At 47.5% G+C, this 24,271-nt stretch overlaps 1 protein-coding gene across 1 annotated transcript in view; it reads left to right on the forward strand.

The window, feature by feature from the left end:
* SFXN5 (sideroflexin 5) overlaps positions 1–24,271 on the forward strand; it is a 193,480-nt gene that overhangs the window by 125,712 nt on the left and 43,497 nt on the right. The window contains exons 11-13 of the mRNA XM_031949713.1: positions 3,413–3,528; positions 9,409–9,494; positions 20,772–20,889. Coding sequence (XP_031805573.1) covers positions 3,413–3,528; positions 9,409–9,494; positions 20,772–20,889 — 320 coding nt within the window. The remainder of the gene's footprint in view (positions 1–3,412; positions 3,529–9,408; positions 9,495–20,771; positions 20,890–24,271) is intronic.

The raw sequence follows: 24,271 nt of genomic DNA on the forward strand, positions 1-24,271 counted from the left end.
ACAGTCGGCTTTCTCAGGAGCCAGTCTGAGCTGGCTCCAGCACACCCCTGCTTGCAACCCACGGTCACACCCTGGTGATGTTCCAAGTGGGCCGTGACCCGGGGCTTCCTGGCTCCAGCTGACTTCTCCCACCCTCAGTGCCCTCTCTATCATGCTGCAGAGTGAATGTTTGTTGGTTTGTTTTTTAACCTTCCTTTGGGCTTGGAACCTTCCCTCTCATTGGATGGCAGATCTAGAACTGGAAGGGACCATTGGGATAACCTGGTCTCCCTCCTTCATTAGACAGATGAGAAAATAGAGTTCCAGAGGGGCTGAATGTGCTCAGAGGCCCAGAGTTATTACGGGGCAGAATCCAGTGTGGGATCCAGGGCCTCTGATACAAACCCAGGCTCTTCCCTCTGAACCAGGTTGTCTCAGTACCCTCCTCCCTCTCACGTGTCTGCGCCCATTCTCCCAGGAGGCAGCTGAATTCAGAGAAATGGGGTGATTGGCGAGTAGGAGACACATCAGAGTCTCCCCTGTGGGACTGGGAGCTCCCAGAGGCCAGGGGTTAGACTGAGTTTGACTCTGCTTTTTTCTCCCATGTGGAGTCCAGGTTTCCCCTCCCCTCTTTTCTCTCCCTGGCAATCTCCCTCCTCCCCCCATCCTGCTGCCCCTGCCAGGTGCTCAGGACGACCCTGGGCCTGGCTGTTTCACCCCGGCCGTAAAGCAGCCCCTCCTCACCTGGTCCAGCCTGGGCTCCTGGGCCCACTCTCTCCCCCAGATGTGAGCCCTCTAGGGCTCCCTTGTCTCCCACCCGCCCCCACTAGCCATATGTATCTCCCCATTCTCCTTCCTCCTGCCCTCCCCCACCGAGCCGTCCTCATCCTCACTCTGGCTCCCCAAACCCTCATCCCCCTCCCCCCCACCCAGTAGAGGGAGTGTAAGCAGCAGGTGTTGACGCTAATCAGCATTCACAGCCGAGAGCTGCATTAGCTCCCGGGCTCACACACTCCCCAAAATTAAACACTCATTATACAAAATTAATTGACATTAATTAGCAAAAATTAAAACTTTAAATGCTGTGGCAATGTGCTTTTTGGGGGGAGGGGGGAAAAGAGCAAGACCACTCGATGTCTTTTGCTGGCCGCCCTTCCGTCCCCCCTCCCGGCCTGCATTTTGTTCCGAGCAGGTGGGGGGGGCCAGCGTCCCGGTGGCTCCCCAGCTGAGGCCCGCTCTGCCCAGGTGGGGCAGACGCTGCCCCACGAAGCAGATGGTGGCCCTTTCAGGACGTTTCACAGCTGACAATCTAAGAAGCCTCTCAGTCCGCCTCGCCCCCTCCCCTTCCACACCCCCAGCCCCCATTTCCAGAAGCAAAGATCCCTAATTAAGGGATTGGGCACCATGGGGCTCAGCTGCTGGGCCCCTCAGCGCTCTGAGCATACACGGGGAGGAGATCCCAGCAGCTGGCACTCAGTAGGCGCTTAATCAATGCTCGTTAATCAATGGATTACCAGTGCTGAAACCCAAGAACCAGCCAACATGGAGATTCTGAAACCAGCCAGTGGTGTCCCCGGAACCACCCCCTCACTTCCTCCGCCCTCCTCCCACCCTTGAACCCAGGGGGGTCCTGCTACATGCTGGCCGTTCTGTCACAGAGAAGCGGGTGGATCTGGAGGCCCCAAACCTGCCTCGGCTACCTTCTCACTACAACTCTGGGCAAGGGATTTCTCTCCTTTCTTGGGGAAGAGACTCATTACCTGTAAGAGGAGGAATTTGCACTGTGTGACCTTCAAAGTTCTACCTATTGTAACTGTGGAGTTCTCTGATCAATAATATTGATTATTTTTATTTTATTTTATATATATTTATATATTATTATATATTATATTATTTTTTTATTATCATAACAATTCTTATAGCTAAGAAATATCAAACGAGGGTCTGTGTGCAAAATATTTTCAAATTTCAAAGTACTTTTGAAATGCTATTGGTCAGAAGGCCCACACCCAGTGAGTTTGCAAATGGATCCTAGAGGGAGGGGGAACAGGGCGTATGTATTCAAGAGGCCCTGGAAAGAACAGTGTAGCACCCCAGGAGAGGAGCTGCCAAGAGGGGAATTACACTGAGGGCTGGCCCCTGAATTCGTACTAGGAAAGTGGCTTCCTACTCCATCTGCAGCTTCCTACTCCGTCTACATCCAAGGAAGATCCTGCTGGTGTGTGACCCTCGAGCCTGTTGTCGGTTTTGCCTTTCTTCTTTCAGCAGATATTGTTCTGTCTCCCTTGCTCAAAGCTTCTTTAGTGCCTGAAAAACTGCAGCCAGTCGGCATTAAGACCCTACTATGCACCAGGCCCTGTGCTAAGGGCTACAGATATAAAGAAAGGCAAAAAATAACCCCTGTTGTCTTTACAGTCTAATGGGGGAGACAACATCCCAACAACCACTTCCTCATCCCACTGACCACTGCATTAGAATCTGGGCTTAGATGAGTTATCAGCAGACATGGGAGGATCAGAGATTGGGCTGGTTTGGGGATAGGTGGGACACTCCTCTGGTAATCTGAAGATGAAAGGAGCATTAACCTGGGTCAGAGAGGGATTGAGTTATGCCTTGAAGAAAGATAGGGATTCTAAAGGGCAGAGGTGAGGAGTGAAGGCATTCTGGATATGGGAAACAGCCTGGGCAAAGTTTTGGAGGTAAGAAATGACATTTCACCTCTGTGGTTAGTTTTCAACATTCATCTTTGCAAAACCCTGTCTCCCAAGTCTATTGAAACTGGCTTGAATCACCTCAATGTTGGAAAGAACCACGTCTATCAGAATCGATCATCGTATAATCTTCTTGTTGCTGTGTATGATGTTCTCTTGATTCTTCTCCTTTCACTCAGCATCAGTTCATATAAGTCTCTTCAGGCTTTTCTGAAATCATCCTGTTGGTTGTTTCTTACAGAACAATAATATTCCATAACATTCATACACCACAATTTATTCAGCCACTCTCCATCTGATGGGCATCCACTCAGTTTCCAGTTTCTGGCCACTACAAAAAGGGCTGCCACAAACATTTTGGCACATGTGGGTCCTTTTCCCTTTTTAAAGATCTCTTTGGGATACAGACCCAGTAGAGACACTGCTGGATCAAAGGATGTGCACAGTTTGATACCCTTTGGGCATAGTTCCATATTCAAGCAGGGGAGTTGAGATGAAATTCAGAGCTTGGTAAGGTGGGTAAGAGCCTGTTTGTGGAGGGCTTTAAATGCCAAGCAGGGGAATTCTCTCCCCACTTCCCCAATGGCCTACATGATTTGAGGATTTGAAGATTGTAGAGGATTTTAGGTAGGGTCACGATGGGGCCCCTGCTGACTATGATGTTTCCTTTTACTCCCCCCTTCTCACTTAACTATTTCTCTTCTCTGCTTTCCCCTACCCAGCAAGTGCCAATATCTGCAACGTGGTCCTGATGAGGCACAATGAATTGGAGGAAGGAATTGATGTCCTGGACAGTGATGGGAACATCGTGGGCTCCTCTAGAATTGCGGCTAGACATGTGAGTTTGGGTTCCAGACTGGGGTGGGGAATGGGGAGGAAATTAGTCCCTGATTGCTTTCATTTGTCTTTTTTTTTTTTAATCAGTCAGCAGTCATTTATTAAGTAGTTACTGTGTCCTAGACTCTGTGTTAAATCCTGAGTTAATCCCTGCCTGCCAGAAGCTTACATTCTAATGATCGAGACAATGTATACATATCTAGGGACATACAAGACATGTTTAGAGTTATAAGAAGTAAAGGGGAGAGGGGACATCATTGGGCTGAAACTGGATCCCTAGGCCTGAGTTCGGATTCTTCCATTGACTGCCCAAGTGATCTTTAACAAGTCATTTACCATTGGTTTCTCTTGGTTTCTATGTAACATGGGAGAATTGGACTCAGTGATCTCGTGGGTCTCTAGCAGAGACCTCATCCTGTGATCCTGAGTCCAGGCATGTTTTCCAAGGGGATGGCAGAGCACCGGACACTGAGAAAAGAGTAAAGGAAGTTATGGGGGAATCCTGGGTACTCAGGACTGGACACCTGGCAGAAGAAATGAGAAACAAGAGATTAAACATGGTGCTGAGAACCCTTGCTTTGTTTTGCCTTGCTCTGTCTTGCTTGAGAGAAGGAGCTTTGTACCTCCATCTCTTACTTTGTTTTTCAATTATCAAACATTTATGTTACTCCTACCACTGGGGTCTTTCATTCTTACTTTAGTTAGACAAACAGTTATTAAGCACCTACTGTGTACTGATCCTAGGAATATAAAGACAAAACCAAAAAGAACCTTGCCCTCAGATGGCTTCAGTTGTCCTGGAATGAGCTTTCTCTCTCTTCATGCTTGGCAGGCCTGCCAGTGATTAAAATGCTCCTATCTTTTCTTCAGTTCCTCCTACTTATACCTACTCCCTGCTCGTTGCAGGCCACTCCCTAGATCATTTAGCACTAACTCTTGACAAAACTTGGAAGCAGAGGAGACTATATGCTTCAGCTCTGCTGCTACTTACTCTGGTGCCTGCTCCCCCATGTATTGGCCCACAGTGGGAAAAAATGGAAGTCTGGAGTCCAAGGTTCTAGGTTCAGATGTCAGCTCTGCTACTTCCCGGCTATACTCCACTGTTCTGGACCTCTGTTTCCTCAACTATAAAATAAAAGGATTGGACTAAATGACTTCAGAGGTCCCTTTCATGTCTAAGTCTATGATCTGATGACCCTGGTCTTGCTCACTGTCCTTTGTATGGTAAATCCTCAAGACCACCTTCATGTCATAGCCCCGTTTGGCAGTGTAGAGTGAAGCCAATAGACTCCTTCTCAAAAGGAATATGAATAGATCCTTTTTCCATTTTTTTTTAAAGAATTCTTTGGGGTACAGACCTAATAGTGGTATTGCTGGGTCAAAATTTTATAGCCCTTTGGATAAAGTTCCAAATTATTCTCTAGAATGGTCAGATCAGTTCTCATTTCTACCAACAATGCATTAGTGTACCTATTTCCCTCCCCCCCAATTCTCTCCAGCATTTGTCATTTTCCTTTTCTTTCATGTTAGTCAATCTGAGAGATATAAGGTGACAGCTAAGAGTTTCTTTGACATGCATTTCTCTAATCAGTAGTAATTTAGAACACTTTTTCCATGTGATTATTGATAGCTTTCTTTCTGAAAATTGCCTGTTTGTATCCTTGGACCATTGATCAACTAGGGGATGGCTCCAATATTTTTAAATTTGGCTTGGTTCCCTATAAACTTAAGAAGTGAGGCCTGCATCAGAAAAACTTGCTATGAAAGTTCTCCCCCCAAGGTTCCTATTTTCCATCTAATTTTGGCTGCATTGGTTTTGTTTCTGCAAAAGTTTTTTCATTTCATGTGATCAAAACTATCCATTTTACTTCCTCTGACCCTCTCTATCTGCTGTTTGGTCATAAAATCTTGCCCTATCCATAGATCTGATGGTAAAATTTTTCCATGAGCCCCTAATTTACTTGTGATATCACTATTTCTATCTAAATCATTTATCCATTTTGTATTACAAGATATTTATATCTTGGTATATGGTGTGAGAAGTTGGTCTAAGCCTAGTTTCTGCCAAACTGTTTTCCACTTTCTCAGCAATTTTTGTCAAATTATGAGTTCTTTTCCCCAAAGGTTGGATCTTTGAGTTTATCAAACATTAGATTACTATGGTAATTTACTTCTGAGTTCTGTGTACCTTATTCCATGATCCACCATTCTTTTTCTTAGCCGCTACCATTTTGCTTTCATGATTACCCCTTTGAAATATAGTTTAAAATCTGGTACGGCTGGATCACCTCCCTTCACATTTTTTCACTGATTCCCTTGATAATTTTGATCCTTTGTTCTTCTTGATGAATTTCATTGTTTTTTTCTAGCTCCACAAAATAATTCTTTGGTAGTTTGAATAGTATAGCAATGAATAAATAAATTAACTTAGAATTATAACAAGGATTTATTAAAACATTTATAATGTGCCAGATACTGTGCTAAGAAATGATAAACAAAACAGTCTCTCTCTTCAAGGGACTTATATATTCACTAGGGAGACAACATGTAAATTAATAATTACATATATAGTACATGCTAAATAGAAAGAAAGTTTCCTTAAAAGGAGGCTGGGAGACCCGAAGAGGTCTTATAAGATAAAGGGAGAAGGGTTCTCAGAGTCATCTACCACAGAGGCATCCATGGGAAGGGTTAGAGAGGTTGTGAAAGGCTGGAGGGACAGGGTATTCCAGGCTTGGGACATGGCTTGTTGGAATACAAAGAAGATAGAATGTTGAGTTCATCGAATAGCAGATTGCCCAGGGGGACAGAATGACGGATGAAGAGGAAGGATGAGCTCCATTTTGGCCATGTGTTTGTTGTGCCAATGGGACGGTCAAGTGGAGATGCCCAGAAGATAATAATGTGAGACTAGACCCACTTGGGAGAGAATTTCAGGTTAGAGATAAAGATTTGTGAGTCCACTGCATAGAGACAATCAATGAATTCATGATTCTAATAAGAGACAGATACCTCCATCAACAAGCATTTATTAAGCACCATTATGTGCCAGGCAGTTTTTATCCTCAGCAAGTTTTCATCCTTACAGGAAAACAATGATATATAGCAGTAAAAAAACAACGTAAATTCAGAATAGATAACGGTGGTTAAGTAACTTGTGGTCAGGGAGAGAGGACGTTAGCAGGTAATAGGGAAAGGATCAGGAAAGGCTTCATGGAGAATGAGGCTGGAGCTCTTGAAGGAAGTGAGGGATTCTCTGAGGCAGGGATGAGGGAGTGTGTTCCAGGCATGGGCCACAGCCTCTACAGAGACATAGACACAGGAGCTGGAGTACCATATGTATGAAACAGAGAGAAAGCCATTTTGACTACACTGGAAAAAGGATTTGACAGAGGAGGAAGGGGGAAGGGTAAAGGAAGGGGTTGAAAGACCAAAGGGAAGAGTTTGCAGTTTATCTTAGAAGTAAAAAGATGGAGTCATGGGGAACATCCACATTAGGAGGCTAGGGCATGGATAGTGGTGCAGCCAAAGGAACTGAATGGGTCAGATAAACAGGAAGAGCACCAGAACACCAGCATCATTTCAACCAAAGGAGAAGAGAAGATCCAGATGGGAGGGGGAGGTTAATAAGGCAAAGAAGAGAACAGAAAAAGGTATTGGGTTTGGCCATTAGGAGATCACTGCTCTCCAACTTGTATACTTACACAAAAGAATGTATAATGATACTAAAGAAAAGCTAACTAAAAGGATTCTCACAACTATTTTGTCTACTAGAGGCAGTGTGGTATAATGGCTAGGTCACTGGACTTAGGATCAGAAAGACCTGGGTTCAAATCCCATTTCAGATACTTACGGAGCTGTATGATTCCGAGCAAATCACTTATCCTGTGTGCCTTCATTTCCTCATCTGTAAAATGACCCCATGACTTCTAAGGTCTCTCTTATCTCCGATCCTATGAGCCTTCACATGATACAGATAAAGAAACTGAGGTCCAGTGCCATGAAGGGATTTGCCAAAGTCACATGAGTAGTTGGGATCTGGATCCAGGATACTCAACTCCAGAGCATGGTCTTGTCACTTACATGATGGGATATTCTCAACAAGAGTTGCTTCCTTGTGCCCTTTTTTTGTAGCTACTTGGGGAAAGCAGGCACGGGGATGCTCCCAAAGGACACATGACCCCCAGAAGCATCTAGAATATGGTATAAGGTGACAAGGTGTCAAGTGTCCTCCTGTGCCCTCTCTAGGATTTAGGCTTGTATTTCTAGAGCTCATCTTTTGAGCTTCTGCGGAAACCCGACTGGAGTTAAACCAATCCGCCTACCGGAGTGTTGGAGCACAGGCTTAATTGGGGCTGTAAAGCCAGTACCCAAAGCGACAGGTCAAAATGGGAACCGCCGGCCCTCCAAAGCAAGGCTCTGTTGAGGAGATCACTGTGGCATTGTGGGTGCTTTCTTGTCCTAAGGTTCCAAATACCTGGCAACGTCATTAAAAACTCAATGCTCCCACTTCCAAGAGGGACCTTGACCTAACCCATAGAGATCCCCAAGAAGCCAGCGGGAGACTTTGTTTTTATCTCCTTTCTTCAAGTCACTCCATCATCCTCACCTTGCCAAGCAAGCCCCAGCTGTTTTTTTTTCCCTGTTCCTTCCAACACCTGCTTTTTGCTTCTTTCTCTTTTTTTTCTTTTAAGCATCTAAACTCTGCCATATGCTCATTTCCCCCCTCCCTCCACCCCCTGGCGGTGTGACAGCAGCGTCCTTGTCTCCACGGTCTCTGTCCTCACTCTTTCTCTGGATCTCAAGCAGCTTGTCATCGGAGAGAAGGAGGGGGCCCTTCCCGACCCCCCCACCTCCCGCACGTACACACATACCCCCCCCTCAAACTCCCAGAGCTGGCTCAGAAGGGTTAATTAAGGTGTCTACACTGGCTTCCACACTTGCTAAACGTCCCTGGCGGGAGTCTGCAGTCGAGGAATTTGGGTGTCTGGTACTAATGCATTTCCATTCCAAAGCATTGTTCCAGCTGATTTGAATCTGCTCTTTAAAAAACGTGTGCAGTAAGGGTGTATGTGTTGGGGGGGGAAGGAGGGGGTGGGATTTTTTTTTTTTGCAAAAGAACCACTTTCTAATGGATTCCATGCAAATGTTAACTTAGCCTTGGTGCCTTCTCTCCAAGATTATCTCTAATTTATCCTGTATACATTTTGTTTGTAAATAGTTGCTGAGTGTCGTTTCTCCCATTGGGCTGAGCTTCTTGAAGGCAAGAACCGTTGTCTTTGAAGGGTTTTTTTTTCCTTTCTTTGTGACCTCGACACTTGTCACAGGGCCTAGCATACAGTAGGCACTTAATAAATGCTTGTTGACTTGATGTGGATCGCCTCGAAATGAGATCTACACATACACATGAATAGCATCTCTATTTCATTTGAGAAAACGTCATAAGCGGGGCAAGGTAACAGGAAATTTGTTCTAGAGCAACAACATTGAGAGGACATTGAAAATACTTCCTCCCCACTTCAGGAAATCTCCCCAACCTTTACCACAACCTTTGCCTCATGGCAATAATTCCTAATTATGACAATGACTTTAAATTTTAGAAGGGATTTTTCCTACAGTTTACAAGGGGCTCTTTCTACAGATTTTCTGTCTAAATGATAGTATCCCCATTTTGCAGATGAGAAAACCAAGGCCCAGAAATGATTGTACCTTATTTGTGTGGTGATTTCCTAGACCACCAGCTACCCTAAGCAGATCCAAATGAGTAACAATGAATGAATTTGTAGGGACGTGAGAAAAGGGAGGTTTGGTATGGAAAGATTATCTTGAAATCTCAGCCCAGACAGGCAACCTCACCTGACCCTTTTGCTTGGCTCCCCAGGCGCTGATCGAGACGGCCCTGACACGAGTGGTCCTTCCCATGCCCATCCTGGTTCTACCTCCAATCATCATGTCTGTGCTGGAAAAGTAAGTGTGGAAGGTGGGAGGAGGACAGGGCAGCCATGCTCTTCAATAAAGGCAGGAAGAAAGGAAGGGGCAGTGTTGTGTGCTGGTTAGAGAGCCGACCTGAGAATCATTTCAAGGCCTGTTTCTACCATTCGTATGATCCTGAACAAGTCAGTGTCTTCATTTATCTGGAAACTCATTAAAGGCTATAAATTACAGAAAAGATGTTGACCTACAAAGGAACCTTCCACAGTGGGAGTTCCCTAAGCTTAAGCTAAAGAAATGAGAGGCAAAAACAAAAACAACAAAAATCCCTAGGACCAGATGGATTTACATGTGAATTCTACCAAACATTTAAAGAACAGTTAACTCCAATGCTATATAAATTATTTGAAAAAACAGGGATTGAAGGAGTCCTACCAAATTCCTGTTATGACACAGACATGGTACTGATGCCTAAACCAGGTAGACTGAAAACAGAGAAAGAAAATTATAGACCAATCAAACAAAACCAAAAAAGGAGGGAGGGAGGGAGGGAGGGAGAGAGAGAGAGAGAGAGAGAGAGAGAGAGAGAGAGAGAGAGAAAGAGAAAGGAGGGAAGGAAGGAAAGGAAGGAAGGAAAGAAGGAAGGAAGGAAAGAAGGAAAGAGGGAGGGAGGGAGGAAGGAAGGAAGGAAAGAAGGAAGGAAGGAAGAAAAGAAGGAAGGAAAGAAGGAAGGAAGGAAGGAAGGAAGGGAGGAAGGAAAGAAGGAAAGAGGAAGGGAGGGAGGGAGGAAGGAAGGAAGGAAGGAAGGAAGGAAGGAAGGAAGGAAGGAAGGAAGGAAGGAAGAAGAAGAAAGAAAAAGAGGGGAAGACAGGGAGTTGGCCTGAGAATTCCTTAGGGGGCAGGGCCTGTTTTTGCTTTCCAGGCACAGAGCTAGTAGCACTTTGTCAGTTCTTGTTCCAGACTACCACCATTCACTTCAATCCCACAAGCATTGACCCAGGTGTCTGCCTTGTGAGCTTGCATTTACTGATATTGGGCCCTGGGGATCAGGGACAGAGCAAAACCAGCTTCTGCCCACAAAGAACGTAGATTTTACTCCTAGAGGAGAGGGTGGAACAGAACATGTCATGTGCTCTGCTAAGTACAGAATTGAGAATGAACTCAGTGACAAGTCACCAAGGACAACTCAGGGAAAGGAGAGAGGGAATAAGATTGGATGCTGAGGCCTTGAAGGCCAGACTAAAAAATCATTCATATGGATTGTATTCATAGGGAATCCTTGTGGTTTTGGGGGGGGAAGAGAGGATTCCGGGTGGCATAATAAAAGCATTGCTGGGGGCACTGACCTGGACATGGTGTACAAAGTGGACCAGAGGGAGAGGGGCTGGTGGCTCCTATAGGCAGAGGAGCCTAAAGTGTGGCGGGTGCACTTATTAAGCACTCACTGTGTGCCAAGCACTATTTTAAGCACTAGATATACAACTATGAAAAAGAAAGATAGTCCCTGTTGTCAGGGAGCTTACAATCTATTGGGGGAAGGAAACTGAAAAGTGGGGGTGGTGAGAAATGCAGGATGAGGTACCTACCATGGGGGAGTAATGGAGAGATCAGTCATGGAAGGTCCAAAGCAGTGCAACCTGGTGACGCATGAGGGTCACGCAGCTGGTAAGAGTCTAAGGCTGGATTTGAATTCAGGGCTGTCCAGGTCTAGTTTGACAACCCAGCCATTGGGCCACCGCGTTGCCTCTGAACTGATCAGTGGAGTGAAAAGAGTGCTTCTTCAGAATCCAAACCCAGGAGACCCTGGGCCAGTCTTGCTCTCTGGGCCTCAGCTTCCCTCAGAAAACAAAGGGCCTTTTCAAGTCCCTGTGGGATTAGGAGAAGTGCATTTGACTTTCAGAAGGTCAGTCCCTTGGTCAAGGGTCAGGTGAAAGAACAAAGATCACAGGGTCACAGATCTAGTGGTAAAATGATTTGTCCCAAATCACGGGTAGTAAGATGCAGAGGTGAGAGTGGAAACCAGTCTTTAAAGTCAGAGTTCTACCCCAGGACGTGCCCCCCACAGCCTGGAGGCCTGGCGAGGGAAGGATGGCAGCCCTCACAGATGCTTGTCCCATCTTCCTGATCCCTAGGGCCTGGGCAGTTACCGGTTATTTGTGTCCTTAAAGTCCCCCAGGGAGATGGCGCTCCTTCCTGCCAGTGCCCGTGTGCTCCTGCTTAGCCACGGGCCGGGCTGGGGTCAGGCTGGGCAGTGGCTGAGGGAGGCCGGGCCTTCGTTCTTGGGTTTCGGAGGCCGCTCCCGGCCCAGGAGCCAGGCCTCGCCTCCCTCCCCAGCACGTCTCACATCTCTCCATCTGCATATTTGAGCTCGGCCAGCTGCCTTCCTCATCTCTCCTGCCATTTTTCCTGCCTCTCCTGGCATCTCTCCTCTCCGCCTGCTGTGGGTTTAACTCTGGGCCTGCCTTCTTGGCTGTTCAGAGAGAACTGCGTCTCCTCTCCTCCCCACCCCCAGCCTCTGTCTCCCCCTTCCCCTAGAGCTGTCCGGGCTCACTACCTGGGGGCTAAGGCGGGAGCAGAGCAGCCCCCCTGTGACGGCAAACCCTGCTGGTGGCAGGGCCGGGGCTCCCTGGGGAGGAGCGCAGGGGAGAGCTGGACAGCTCCTGGAGGCCCTCTCCCTGCATCCCATGTCCAGATGAGGAAACTGAGAAGGTCCAGGAAGCTTCGGCCCAAGTCACAATTATATGCCCCAGAGGCAGGCTGGGAAACCTCTCTGCAAGTTTAGCTCCTGACCCCTCTCTCTCTCTACCCCCCCAACCTTCAGTTGTGCCCCAGTGGGAACAAGGTGGGCAAGTCCCCAGCAATTCACTTTGGCCCAGTTCAGCTCAGCAAGAAAGCTTCTTCTGCCCAGGCACTGTTCTGGGAGCTGGGACCCAGACAAAGGGGGAGCCAGCTAACCCAGCCCCATCACTGCACAGATAAGGAAACTAAGTCACGGTCACACAGGTTAAAATGTCAGAGGCCAATTGGAACCTGAGCTTTCTCACTCCCCATCCAGCCCACTGCCCTCTTCTCCGGGGATTTCCTGGAGGTTACAAGGCGTCGACTTAGAAATAAAATTTAGCACTAAGGGGGAATCGGGCAGGGTTCCTTGTTGGACGTGATATTGGCCCGACTTGGAGTCCCCAGAGGCAGAAATGGGGAGGGAGGGCATTTTGGGAAATGTGGGGCCAAATTGTGAAGGACTTTAAAATGCCACGGGAATGGAATAGGGAGCCCCAGGAGCTTTTAGAGGAGAAGAGTGACTAGACCGCTGTGCTTTAGGAACCTCCTTCCAGCTTCCAGGGTGGCCCAGAGAGGCAGGATTAAGAGAATGACATCCTGTCTCTCTTCTCTCAACCCTCCTCCTCTCACTACTTCTAACTCCCAGCAGGAGATGCTGTGGTGGAAGGAAGCTGTGGCTTTCGCTAATGGGAGAGTCCCTGGTTCCCCCCAAAACCCAACTACCTGCCCACATACCCCCCAAAAAACCCAAATACCTGCCCACATACACCCCCCCAAAACCCAACTACCTGCCCACATACCCCCCCCCAAAAAAAACCTCAACTACCTGCCTTTCTGTGCCTTTTCGAATGGTAGCTAGCTAATCTGGTCATGGGTGTATGAGGGCATCGATCCCGAGGAGGTCCTCCTTGTACAAACGAGGAACCCAAAAGTCAGAGAGCACATCATCCATTTTCTCTACACCTCAGTTCCCTCAACTTTAAAATAAAGGGGCTAGCCTTGGCCTTTAATATTCTTCCGGCTTTAAATAGTTAGAGATAGCAAGGTGGCTTAATGAATAAGTCAGAAAGGCCTGAGTTCAAATCCTCTCTTAGACATTTGCTAGCTGTGTGACCTGCCAAGTCATATAAGCTCTGTGCCTCAGTTTCCTCATCTGTAAAATTGGATTCTATGTCTTTTAGAGTTCTTCTTAGTTCTAGTTCTCTGAGCCTGTCAGCCCAAAGTTACACAGAGCGTGCACTAATGCAATACCCATTGTCTTTGTATTGTACCATCTAATCTGTACTAATGAGGCAGCCTCTGGCAGCAGTTACACCCCCCTCCCTCCCCAGGGAAATAGCATGCACTTAAACAGAGGCCTCAGGAGACAACGTTCTATAGCTCAGACAGAGTCTGAATGGGAGAATCGAAGGGCAGGAAGGAGGTGAGGGTGCTGCTGGGACAGGCTCACAGGTCTATTGCAGAGACCATTCTCATCCATCTTCTGTAGTATCCCCCTCCATGAGCCCACAACGAGCACCGTCCAGGAGTCTCACGATGAGCGCCGCCCAGGAGCCCACGATGAGCATCATCCTGTATCATCCAGGAGCCCACGATGAGCATCATCCTGCATCATCCAGGAGTCTATTATGATGAGCTTCATCCAGGAGCCCAAAATTAACATTATCCAGTAGCCCACGATTAGCATCATCCAGGAGCCCACAGCTAGCATTATCCGGGAGCCCAGTTTGAGCACCACCCAGGAGCCCACAATTAGCATCATCCAGCATCATCCAGGAGCCCACGACAAGCACCTTCCAGAAGCCCATAACTATACCATCCAGGAGCCCATGACTATCATTGTGCAGGAGCCCATGGCGTAGTCCATAAACCCACGACTGGAGTAGTCCCTAAACCACGGCCAGCATCGTCACTTAATCGCCGCCTCCGATGAGGTCCCGCTCGCCGATTTCTTTGTGAGAAGAATCCCACAGAATCTGTCAGCTGAGATATTGTAGTTAGCTCTTGTCATGTTTAGTTTAGCATGTAACACCTTCTTCGAGGCAAACACGGCTCTAGTTCAGTGATCCCGATAACTTGTACTCATGCGCTTAGCTGCTTCCATATGGAATAAATTGTGGTGCCTACTGCAAAGTGTGAGAGGCGCTGCCCAAATTACACCAAATGTAAACCACTAATGAACAAAGTGATGAGAGCAGAACTAAGGTGTATTTGGGGCGAGCCGCCGCGGGCTCTGTCTGGGGACTTGCGGCACATGGCAAGGCCCCAGCTAAGGGGGGGCATGAACGTGCGAGCCGCGAGTGCCCCAAACCGCACTTCGTGGCCAATTCCCTCCTCCTCGGTGGTGGACCCCTGCTCCCTACGGCGTCGGGCTTCCCGCCTGCTCTGGGCATCTCGGCCACAAGGCCGGGAGCAATCCTTACTCCGATTTCCAGAGCACATCATAAGGCTCACGATATAATTCAGTTAACAAAAACAGGATTAGATGTCTCCTGTGTTCCAGGCACTGTGTTACCCACAGCAGGTACAAAGCCAGCAAGAGTCCTTGCCATCAAGAAACTTGCATTCTCCTGAATGGAAGCAATGCCTTCACTGATTAGTAAGGATAAGGTAGAGTAGTGGTTAGGGAGGCCACTTTGGCGTCAGGAAAACGTGAATTCAAATCCCACCTTAGCTACTTACTAGCCTAACCCCTTTCAGCCTTGGTTTTCTTATCAGAAAAATGGGAACAAAATTACAGCACCAGCCTTTAAAAGAGTTCTTCTAAAGATTAAATGAAATGCTCTATGTAAAGGGTTTGGCCAGCCTTTAAGTACTAGCTATAATTATTATGTTGACTGGACTTATTAACTTCCTGAAAGGCTGGGAAGGTCAAATATCGACCGCTGACTTCCATTTTTCTAGGATATTTGAGTTGACCAACCATTTCCATTTCTGGTGTAGTGTAAACTTAAGACAACCTCTGCAGAGACGTTAGATTTGGATCCTCGGTGCTTAGAACTGGGCTACATAGTAGAGTATCTATGCTCATAGTAGGTACTTAATAAATGTTTGTTGATCGATCGATTGGGCAACCCCATGAGTTTCAAGGAAACTGTCCCCATTTCACAGATGAGGAAACAGAAAAATGAGATGGTTCATCTATAAATGTTAGAGGCAGGATTCAAACTCAGGTCTTCTTCCTGATTTCAAGTCCAGTACGCCGTCCCTTCCCATCTAACTCATTGCCAGGCAAGGCCTATTACAACAGATAATGGACAGATTCAAAGGAAGGAAGATACACTTCTTGGAATATATGTAGGGAGCAGGAAAAGGGCAGATATTAAAGAATACTGAGGGTAGCTAGGTAGTGCAGTGGTTAGAGTACCAGCCCTGCAGTTAGGAGGACCTGAGTTCAAACCTGGTCTCAGACACTTAACATTTCCTAGCTGTGTAACTCCAATTGCCTCAGGAAAAAAAAGATATTAAAGAATACTTCATGTGGGAGGCAATCTGGCAGAGAGGGAAACAGGCTGAGCAAGGTTAAGTGACTTTTCCAGTGTCACATAGCTAGGAAGAGTCTAAGGCTGATTTAAACTCAGTTCATCCCAGTTCCAAATCCTGTCCTACCTAGCTTCCCGATCAACCAACAAGCAAAGCGATCCGTCCCACCAAGCATCTACAGTGTGCTAGGTCTGCTTCTGGTCACTCCCCGTAGTTAGCTCTTGAGCACTGGAGATGAACCTTGAAGAATGAGTTTTAGTATATGGCAAGGTCAGTTACTTCCATAGATGACAGGGGGGAAACATGATAAAACTAGAGGTGAGAAGGCAGGAATTAGAGGTGAGAAGGAGGGAGAGCACCTAGATCTGCCTGGTTTGGACATAGGAGATGTTTTGGAAAATAGCAGAAGAAGTTGGCAGCCCATACCCAGCAAATTGGCAAAGAAGACAAAAGATGGCAATATTAAGTGCTGGAGGGCTAGAGCAAAGTCCAGCACACTAATGCATTTTGGGAGGCACTGTGCACTGGTATAACCATTTTAGCAGCAACTCGGAATTATGTAAATAAAGTAAATAAAATATATTTATATTTTGCCACTTGCCACAAATAAAATATTCTTGAATCTGGAGATTCTACCGCAAGATGTACAACTTAAAGATGTCTTTGAGAAGAAGAAAGTCCCCACATGAGATAAAAATATTTATAACAGTATTTTTTGTAATTGAGAATGAAGATAATTGGGAGGAAAACAAACAAATCAAGGCACATTAATTCTAATATTACCAAGGATGGCGAAATAGGCAGTCTTCCGACACTGGGAATATGGGAGCCGGTAATGACGGTCATTCTGATTTACGTTACTACAGCAACAAAGAGTCAATCTTGACTTGGACTCCATGAACTCAATTTTTTTTACTGGGTAGCAAATCTATGCTGTCAAAATAACATGAATGATTAGTTAATAGATGATGGAGCGACAAATGGCAATGAAAAGTCTTTGGAATTGTTAGAAATCAATGAATTTTGAACGTATGAATTATTGTTGCTGTTGTTAATAATAAAAGCAAAATGAATTTAAAACAAAAAAAACAAATTAGGGCACACGGATAATGGAATATTCCTGAATTATAAAAAATGATGGATACGATGAATAGAGAAACATGGAAAAGTTGACATGAACTGATCCAGAGTAGTCAGTAGAAGTGGGGAAATGATGATACAATAACTACAACAATGTAACTGGACAGAAACCAGTGGAGCGTGACTGTTGGAGAATTACAAAAAAGTAACTTGACGCCTAAAGGACTTGAGAGAGAAGATGTCTTCCTTCCCTGATATTTTTGCAGAGCCGGGAAGTCCATGGGTGTGGAACGTTGCTCATATTTTCAGACTTTTTTTTTTTTGATGAATATCAGTTTTAGTGATTTTTTTTTATCTTTTTAGTAAGATTTTCTTTCTTATATGAAAGAATACAAGGGGGAAATTTGTTAACAAAAACAAAAACAAAAAACAATGACAAAAAAAAAAAGACGAAGAGAATAATGGGAGAAGGTTCTGAAGAATCTGGATGTCATTCCATAACTAGTGGTGAGTCATTCATCCTTCAGTAGGGAGCTGTGACATAATCCTAATATAACCAGGAAGAGCTTCACCCAGCCTCTGTGGGGGCCACTGACTTTGGATGGAGGTCAGCTTGAGGCTTCATCTGCACAGCAGCCCAGTTCTGCGGGAAAGGGGTACCAGGAGACAGGCCACGAAGTCGGCCGTCTGTACCGGGAGACAGGCCACGAAGTCCGCTGTCTGTTCTCTGGGGCAGCTCCCAATCTCATTGTCAGCCTCCCATCACCAAGGTACTTCATGCAGAGGACAGGCTTGAAAAGGAAGTCACAAATAGCAGCGGTTGTTGCCAAGAGGCAGTTGGCTGTGGAGTCCAGCAGCAGAGCTCGGCGCCAAGTGTGCTGGCTGATTTGGCTCCGGATCCGGGGTGATATCTGGGAGAAGGAAGAAAGCAGCCTCAGAGTCTCCCAGAGTTGGGAGCTTTAGCCCAAAAAAGTGATCTCATTTTGTCAAGAAGCTCTTGTACTAAATTTTACAGATTTCTAGAATCCGAGGCCCAATTAAGACCTGGCACCTTGGGTGTTAATCAAGGGTGTTGGGGAGGGTTTTTTTTAATCCTCCTCCAACCAATGCTTAACTCACCCTAATGAGGATGTTTTAGCCATTGTAATGGGAGCTGCCCGGCTGGAAAGATGGCCTGGAAGTCGCACCTCAGAGTTCACAGCAGAGGTGTTTGGGTAGACTTGGAGCCTTCCCAGGTGACTGTAGGGCCCCCAACAGGGCTGTAATTACAAAGGAGACCTCATCCAAACAGCCATGCCAGGCTGTCCTTAGGAGGCGAACTGGGAAGGCTGGCCTGGGGGCTTCGTCAGGGAGCCTAGGGGATATATGGTGGAGGAATGGATGGGTAGGTGAGTGGATAGGGAGAATATTTCCTTGGACTTCTGGAGGGAAATGGAGGCAAGGGTGCAAGAGGCCAGGACCGGTGCTATCTGTATACAAGGGTGCAAGAAGCCAGGACTCGTACTATCTGGGTGCAAGGGTGCAATCCCTGCCCTACTTCCAATGACCCAGAACAGATAATGACACTGTGCATCCGAGCAGCATGAACTTCCTGCCAGCACACCTCTGCGGTACCCATCAATTCTGTTGTGCCAATTGGATAGAAAACTGGCCAGAAACCCTCGCTGTCCTGCCCTTCCTTTCCCCCTTCAGTAATTATTTATTCATTTAGCAGTCATTTTGATATCTTCCCTGTACCTCTGGAAAGGTGGGAGGCCATTACAATGTAGCATCAGACTTTTCCAAAATATTAATTTTCCTGAACTTTTCCTACCTTAAATTTTTTTTTTCATTAAAAGGGATAGAAGGGGCTGGGAGAAAGAGACATGGAGATGATGTAAAAAAGATGTCAATAATAATTTTAGGTGACATGAAAAGAATTAGCAAGCACTTACTGATATGCCAGGTATCTATTACCTCTAGGAATAGAAAGAAGGAAAAAGAGGAGAAAAAAGGAAGGAAGGAAGGAAGAGAGAAAGGGAGGGAGGGAGGGAGAGAGAGACACAGAGAGAGATAGAAGGAAGATGAAAAAAGAAGGAAAAAAGGAAGAGTGGGAGAGAAAGAAAAAAGGAAGAGAAAAAAGCAAGTAAGGAAGAGAGAAAAGAAGAGAAAGAATGATCCAGAGATAGAAAGAACTAAAGAGGAAGGAAGGGAAAGAGGGAGGGAGAAAGGGAGGGAGGGAGGAAAGTAGGAAGAAGGAAGGAAGGGAGAAAAGAAAGGAAGGTGAAAAGTAAGGAAGGAAGGGAGGAAGAAAAGAAGAAAAAGAGAAAAAACAAGGAAAAATAATTGCCATCTTTAAGTAACAATTCTACTTGGAGGCATCAGCATAAACAGCAACGTGAGTAGATACACATTAGCTACAAAGTAACCAGAGGGCGTTAGCTACAAAGTAATGCCAGGGGCTAAACTGGGCTACATCTACTGTAGGAACTGTGGGAACAAGGCCTTGCAAGAAGCTGGGGCTTCTGAGACGTGGAGGGAGCGTGTTCTAGGCAGCGGGGAGCAGTCTGCGCAAATACACCAGGATGAGCCGGGGGGGGGGGGGGGGGGGTGTATGTGAGGAACAGGAAGTGCCCCCTTTCGGCGGGAACCTGGGGGAACCTGGGATGGCGAAGGCCTTTAAGAGCCAGCAGGTGAATTTGCTCCTGTCAACAGGGAAGCACTGGAACTTCCCGAACAGGGGGCAGTGTGCTGATGCCCCGGACTTAAGCATCCAAACTCAGGTGACCGCCAGTCCTTGGTGGCTCCAGGGGCTACATCTGGAACCCAGAAGAAGGCCCCACCAGTGCCCAGTCTCGTTTCCCCTGGGGCTCCCTTGCCCCCTCCTCCCACTGCCTAATGCAGCCAGCATGAACTCCTGGGCCCAGTGTTGCCTGGCTCCATTCTTCTGCCGACAGTCTTAGCATGGGGCCTAAATGAGTTCCCATGAGCCCCAGATTCTAAATTATGCAACCCGCCTCTGGGGACAAGTCTTCAAGGCCCAACTCAAGGGCCACCTCCTCTAAGAAGCCTTTCCCGATTCCTCCTTGTTGATGAGCAGTCTTTCTCCTGAAAATTAATTTTCTGTATTTGTGGTTTTCCTGGCCAGTTTCTTGAAAGCAGGGGCTCTTTTTCATCCGGGCCTTTATCCCCAGAGCGTGGCTCACACATAGTAAAGGTTTATTAAAGGCTTATGGGATTGGATTAAATGAGTTAGCTGGCAGATCTACAGTAGGTCGGCATCTGTTACCTTGCGGGTACCTGAAGCACGCCCCAACTAGGGCATAAACACGCAGGAAGCAGGGCTAGCTCACGCTCCGCCCCACGCAAACTTTCTTCTGTCATCCTGGTCTCATCGGTCCGTATACACGCACCATTCCTTTTCCTTTGCTCAGGTTTATTCTACCTTTTTGTAACGTCCTGTTCACATGCACATATACAGAGAGAGGGAGGGAGGGAGAGAAAGAGAGAAGGAGGGAAAGAAAGAAAGAAGGAGGAAGGGAGGCAGGGAGAGAAGGAAGGAGGGAGGGAGGGAGGGAGAAAAAAGAGAAGGAAGGAAGGAAGGAGGGAGAGAAGGAAGGAGGAAGGGAGACAGAGAGGGAGAGACAGAAAGAGAGAGACACACACAGAGAAAGAGACAGACAGAAGAGACAGAGAGAGAGCCTGGCATGTGCTTGTGTATAAAATCACAAATTTAGAACCAGGGAAAACTCTAAAGATGATCCAGGCCGCCTCCCCTCATTTTAGACAAGAGGAAACCGAGACCCAGAGAGGTGGAGGAGTTTGCCCCAGCTCACACAGCTATCAAAGCCCAGAATTCAGTGAAGTAGAATTCTCTGATACCCTTTAAATGCTGGTGACTTGGGACTCGTGGGACCCTGGGGTGGGGGAGGGGGGAAGGAATTCCTCCTCCTCCTCAGTCTAATCTGGCCCCTCTCTTGCCCCCTCCAGGACGTTTCTCCTGCAATCTCGGCCCCGGCTCCTCCTGCCCGTGCAAAGTTTCGTGTGCCTTGCCGCCTTTGGCCTGGCCCTGCCTCTTGCCATCAGTCTCTTTCCGCAGATGTCGGAGGTCAGTGACGGGGAGGGCTGGGGGAGGAAATGGCGTCAAGATGGCCAGGGATCACGCCTGCCCCTCTTTCGGGATGGGTGACTGGCTATTCCTCTGACTTCCGGTTACCCAGTGCCCCCTTCTGCTCAGGTGGCCGGGACTGGCTGGGTGAACCGCAAGTTAGAAAATACGCCACGTTGACGGCGGCTGGTGTGCCCCAAAACTTAGAAGCTGGCATGGTCTGAGTAGGGTCTGGAACTCACTGAGCTCTCCAAAGTGGGATTTAGGAATCTCTCCTTTTTGGCCCGGGGATCTTAGCCTGGAGTTAGAGAACTCTGTGTGTGTGTGTGTGTGTGTGTGTGTGTGTGTGTGTGCGCGTGTGTGTGTGCGTGTGTGTGTATGTGCACATGTAAACACATATATACATATATTTATATACACATGCAACAATATTTCCATGTAATTGGTTTCCTTTGTGACTTTCTGCATTTTATTTTATGCACACTCTTCTGAGAAGGGGTCATTAGGGTGCCCAAGAGGCCCAGAACCTCAAAAAGGTGGAGGAGCTCTGCTTCAGGGAGAGAACTGGCCTTCTCAGGTGGGCCTGAGGCTCCAAGCCACCATGACGTTCTATACCAGTAGAGTGTAAGCTTCTTGAGGGCAGAGATGGTCCCATTTTGTCTGTGCCTCCGGTGCCTACCACTGGGCACAATCCATGCTTGGGCAATTAGATTGGATCGAAATCCTAGGACTACGATGTTGTTGGTCTGGAAACTACCAAGTTCAAGTGTCACAAGAACCAGACACGTGATGGCAAAGCCCCGAGGATGCTGGGAATGAGCACCGTGAACGTCCTAAGAGAATTAGTTCTGACGCCATTTGTTACAAGGACTAATGGATCCCAGCCTGCTCAGCAGGACGCTGGGCTGGGCAGACACGCATCTTAGTCAAAGGTCCTGCTGGTTCAGGAACGCCGGCTACCTCAAGACCACAACAGAGCCAGCCTTCTTCACTGTGGGTGCTCCCTCCACCAGGAAAGTAAGAAGTCTTCCTAACTTGGCTGGAAAATTCATCTTGGACTTGCTGACCCACCAAGGTCAGAATTTATCTAGGCCGGTCCTTGGGTGACAAGTAGAGGGAAAAGCAGCTTTGGGGAGGCAGGGAAGGCAGCAGTCAGCCTCTGGGCAGGACAGGCTGGCTTCGCTTCCTCTCTGTGGGTCCTAAGCCACTCTCTTACCCTGCCCAGCCTCAGTTTCCCATTGAGCAAAATGCTGAACTCTAAGGTCCCAATCTTCCAAGTCCAAATCTCCGAAGCCTTTCACCAGACTATACTCGAAGCTTCTTCCAGAGCTGGAGAAGCTGCCAGAGCTTCTGCTCAGCTGGCAGAGATTTCAAGATCCCAGGGTTACTTCCACACTTCGACGAGGCTTTCATGGAGCCATGAATGTTTCTGAGCTAATTAAGTGAAAAGTCTTTTGCTGGAAACCTGAGGAAGGCCCCGCGGAGCCCGGGAGAGCAGCATTGTGCCTCTGGGCTGCCCAGGAGATTCCCTTGTTATTGTGGTTATTCAATCAGTTCCGTCAGGTCTGATTCTTCGTGACCCCACTCAGGACATAGATGGGACCGAATCGAACCTCCTCATTTTCCAGAGGGAAACAGGGGCCAGGGAGTGTTTCTAGCCACTAGCTTGCAGAACCCACAACCTCCCTCTTCCAAAGGAGCTGGAACAACAGAAATGTTGAGCCCCGTTCCCTAGCAATTTCTCTAAAGTTATACAGCCAGCCAGAAGCAGAGTCTCTTGTTTAGGCCCCAGCTGGAGTCCTGAATGGTCTTGGTAAGTCAAAAGGTACCTCGGTGTCCATCTAGTCTATCCTATGCCGAAAGAGTCCCTCCTAACGTCCCCAGCCTCTGCTCAAGGCTTGCGCGGAAGGAGCACGGAGCCTAAAACAGCCCACCGCACCTCTGGACACCTCTGATTGCTGGGAAAGGCAACAAGGGGATGCCAGGCTTGGAGCCGGGAAGACCTGAATTCAAATCTGGTCTCAGGGACTTCCTAGCTATGGCTAGTCACTGTGCTCCATTTGCCTCAGTTTCCTCATCTGTAAACTCTGGCCAGAGAAGGAATGGCGAACCACTCCAATATTTTTGCCAGGAAAACTCCAAATGGGGTCATAGAGCTGGACACCACTGGAAATGACTGAACGGCAACGAACAATTCTTAGGAAGTTTTCCTAATCTGGCTCCTTTGCAACTCCCCTACCCACCCACCGTTGCTCCTATTTCCGACCTTTGGGACCAAACAAAACAAGTCTGATTCCTCTTTCACACATCAGCCTTGAAGATAGCAAGCTCGTCTCCCCTGAGCACTATCCAGTCTAAACAAATCCCGTTCTTTCCACTGATCTTTGTGTGCCATGGACTGCACGCCCATTAGGACCCTGCCAGCCTCCTGTCCTCTCTAGCTTGGCAGCCATCTTCCTCCATACTCTAAGCAACGTCTACCTGGGACAGAGGAGAGAAGGTCAATCACCTCCAAGTCCCTTTGGTTCAATGTTGCATTACTTTAGTTGGACCATCCTTAACTTAGATTGAGCTTGAGGTCTACTAACACACCCAGATCTTTTTTCAGACATCATTCTCTCATCCCTGCCCACCCCATCTTGTGCATGTGAAGCTGATTTTTTTTTTAACTCAGATGAAAGACTTCACATTTATACCTAGTGGATGTCCTCTTTTTCGATTTAGCTTAGTGCTCTGGACCGGCGCAATCCTTTTTTGAGATTCCCCGGGCTGCCATCCATGTGCCAGCTGTCCCTCCTGGTTTGTGTCATCTGGATGGTTCAGCATCCTCTTGGTTCGGAGCCAACAATTCTTCCCGATCATTCTCTCTGCCATGGCTTACATAAGGACCCTCCATTCTCAGGACTGGGAAAGAACGCACTTCAGAGCTAGCTAGGGGGCAAGGGAGGGCTGAAAGGGAGATTCCTCTATATTTTATTGCAGAGACCTGGAGAGACATCAGCCAGGTCTCCCTCATCCTTCTCTCAGTCTAAAGCAGAGAGGCTGGAGGGAAGGTCTCCCGTTCATAGACAATCGAAACCCAAGCTCTCTGGATCTAGGAGATCCTCTTGTTGGATCCCCCTGATTTTACAGCTGAGGAAGTTGGGGAAAGGACTTGGCCTAGATCACACAACGAGTCCAAATCATACACTCTTAGACTAGACCATATCCCGCTACTGTCATCCCTTCCATCTCCCCCGTGGCTATGGAATAAGATAATGCAGCCCATCTCCCAAGGCTAAAGTGCAGGACAGTCCCTCCATCCCTGGGGCAGTCCCCTCTCCTCCCTGGAAGTTCTTCCATGAGACTGTGCCTTTTGTTGCCCCTCAGAGCCCTTACCCCT

The sequence above is a fragment of the Sarcophilus harrisii genome, chromosome 2 (genome assembly GCF_902635505.1).
Source record: "Sarcophilus harrisii chromosome 2, mSarHar1.11, whole genome shotgun sequence".
In the NCBI taxonomy this organism is placed as follows: Eukaryota; Metazoa; Chordata; class Mammalia; order Dasyuromorphia; family Dasyuridae; genus Sarcophilus; species Sarcophilus harrisii.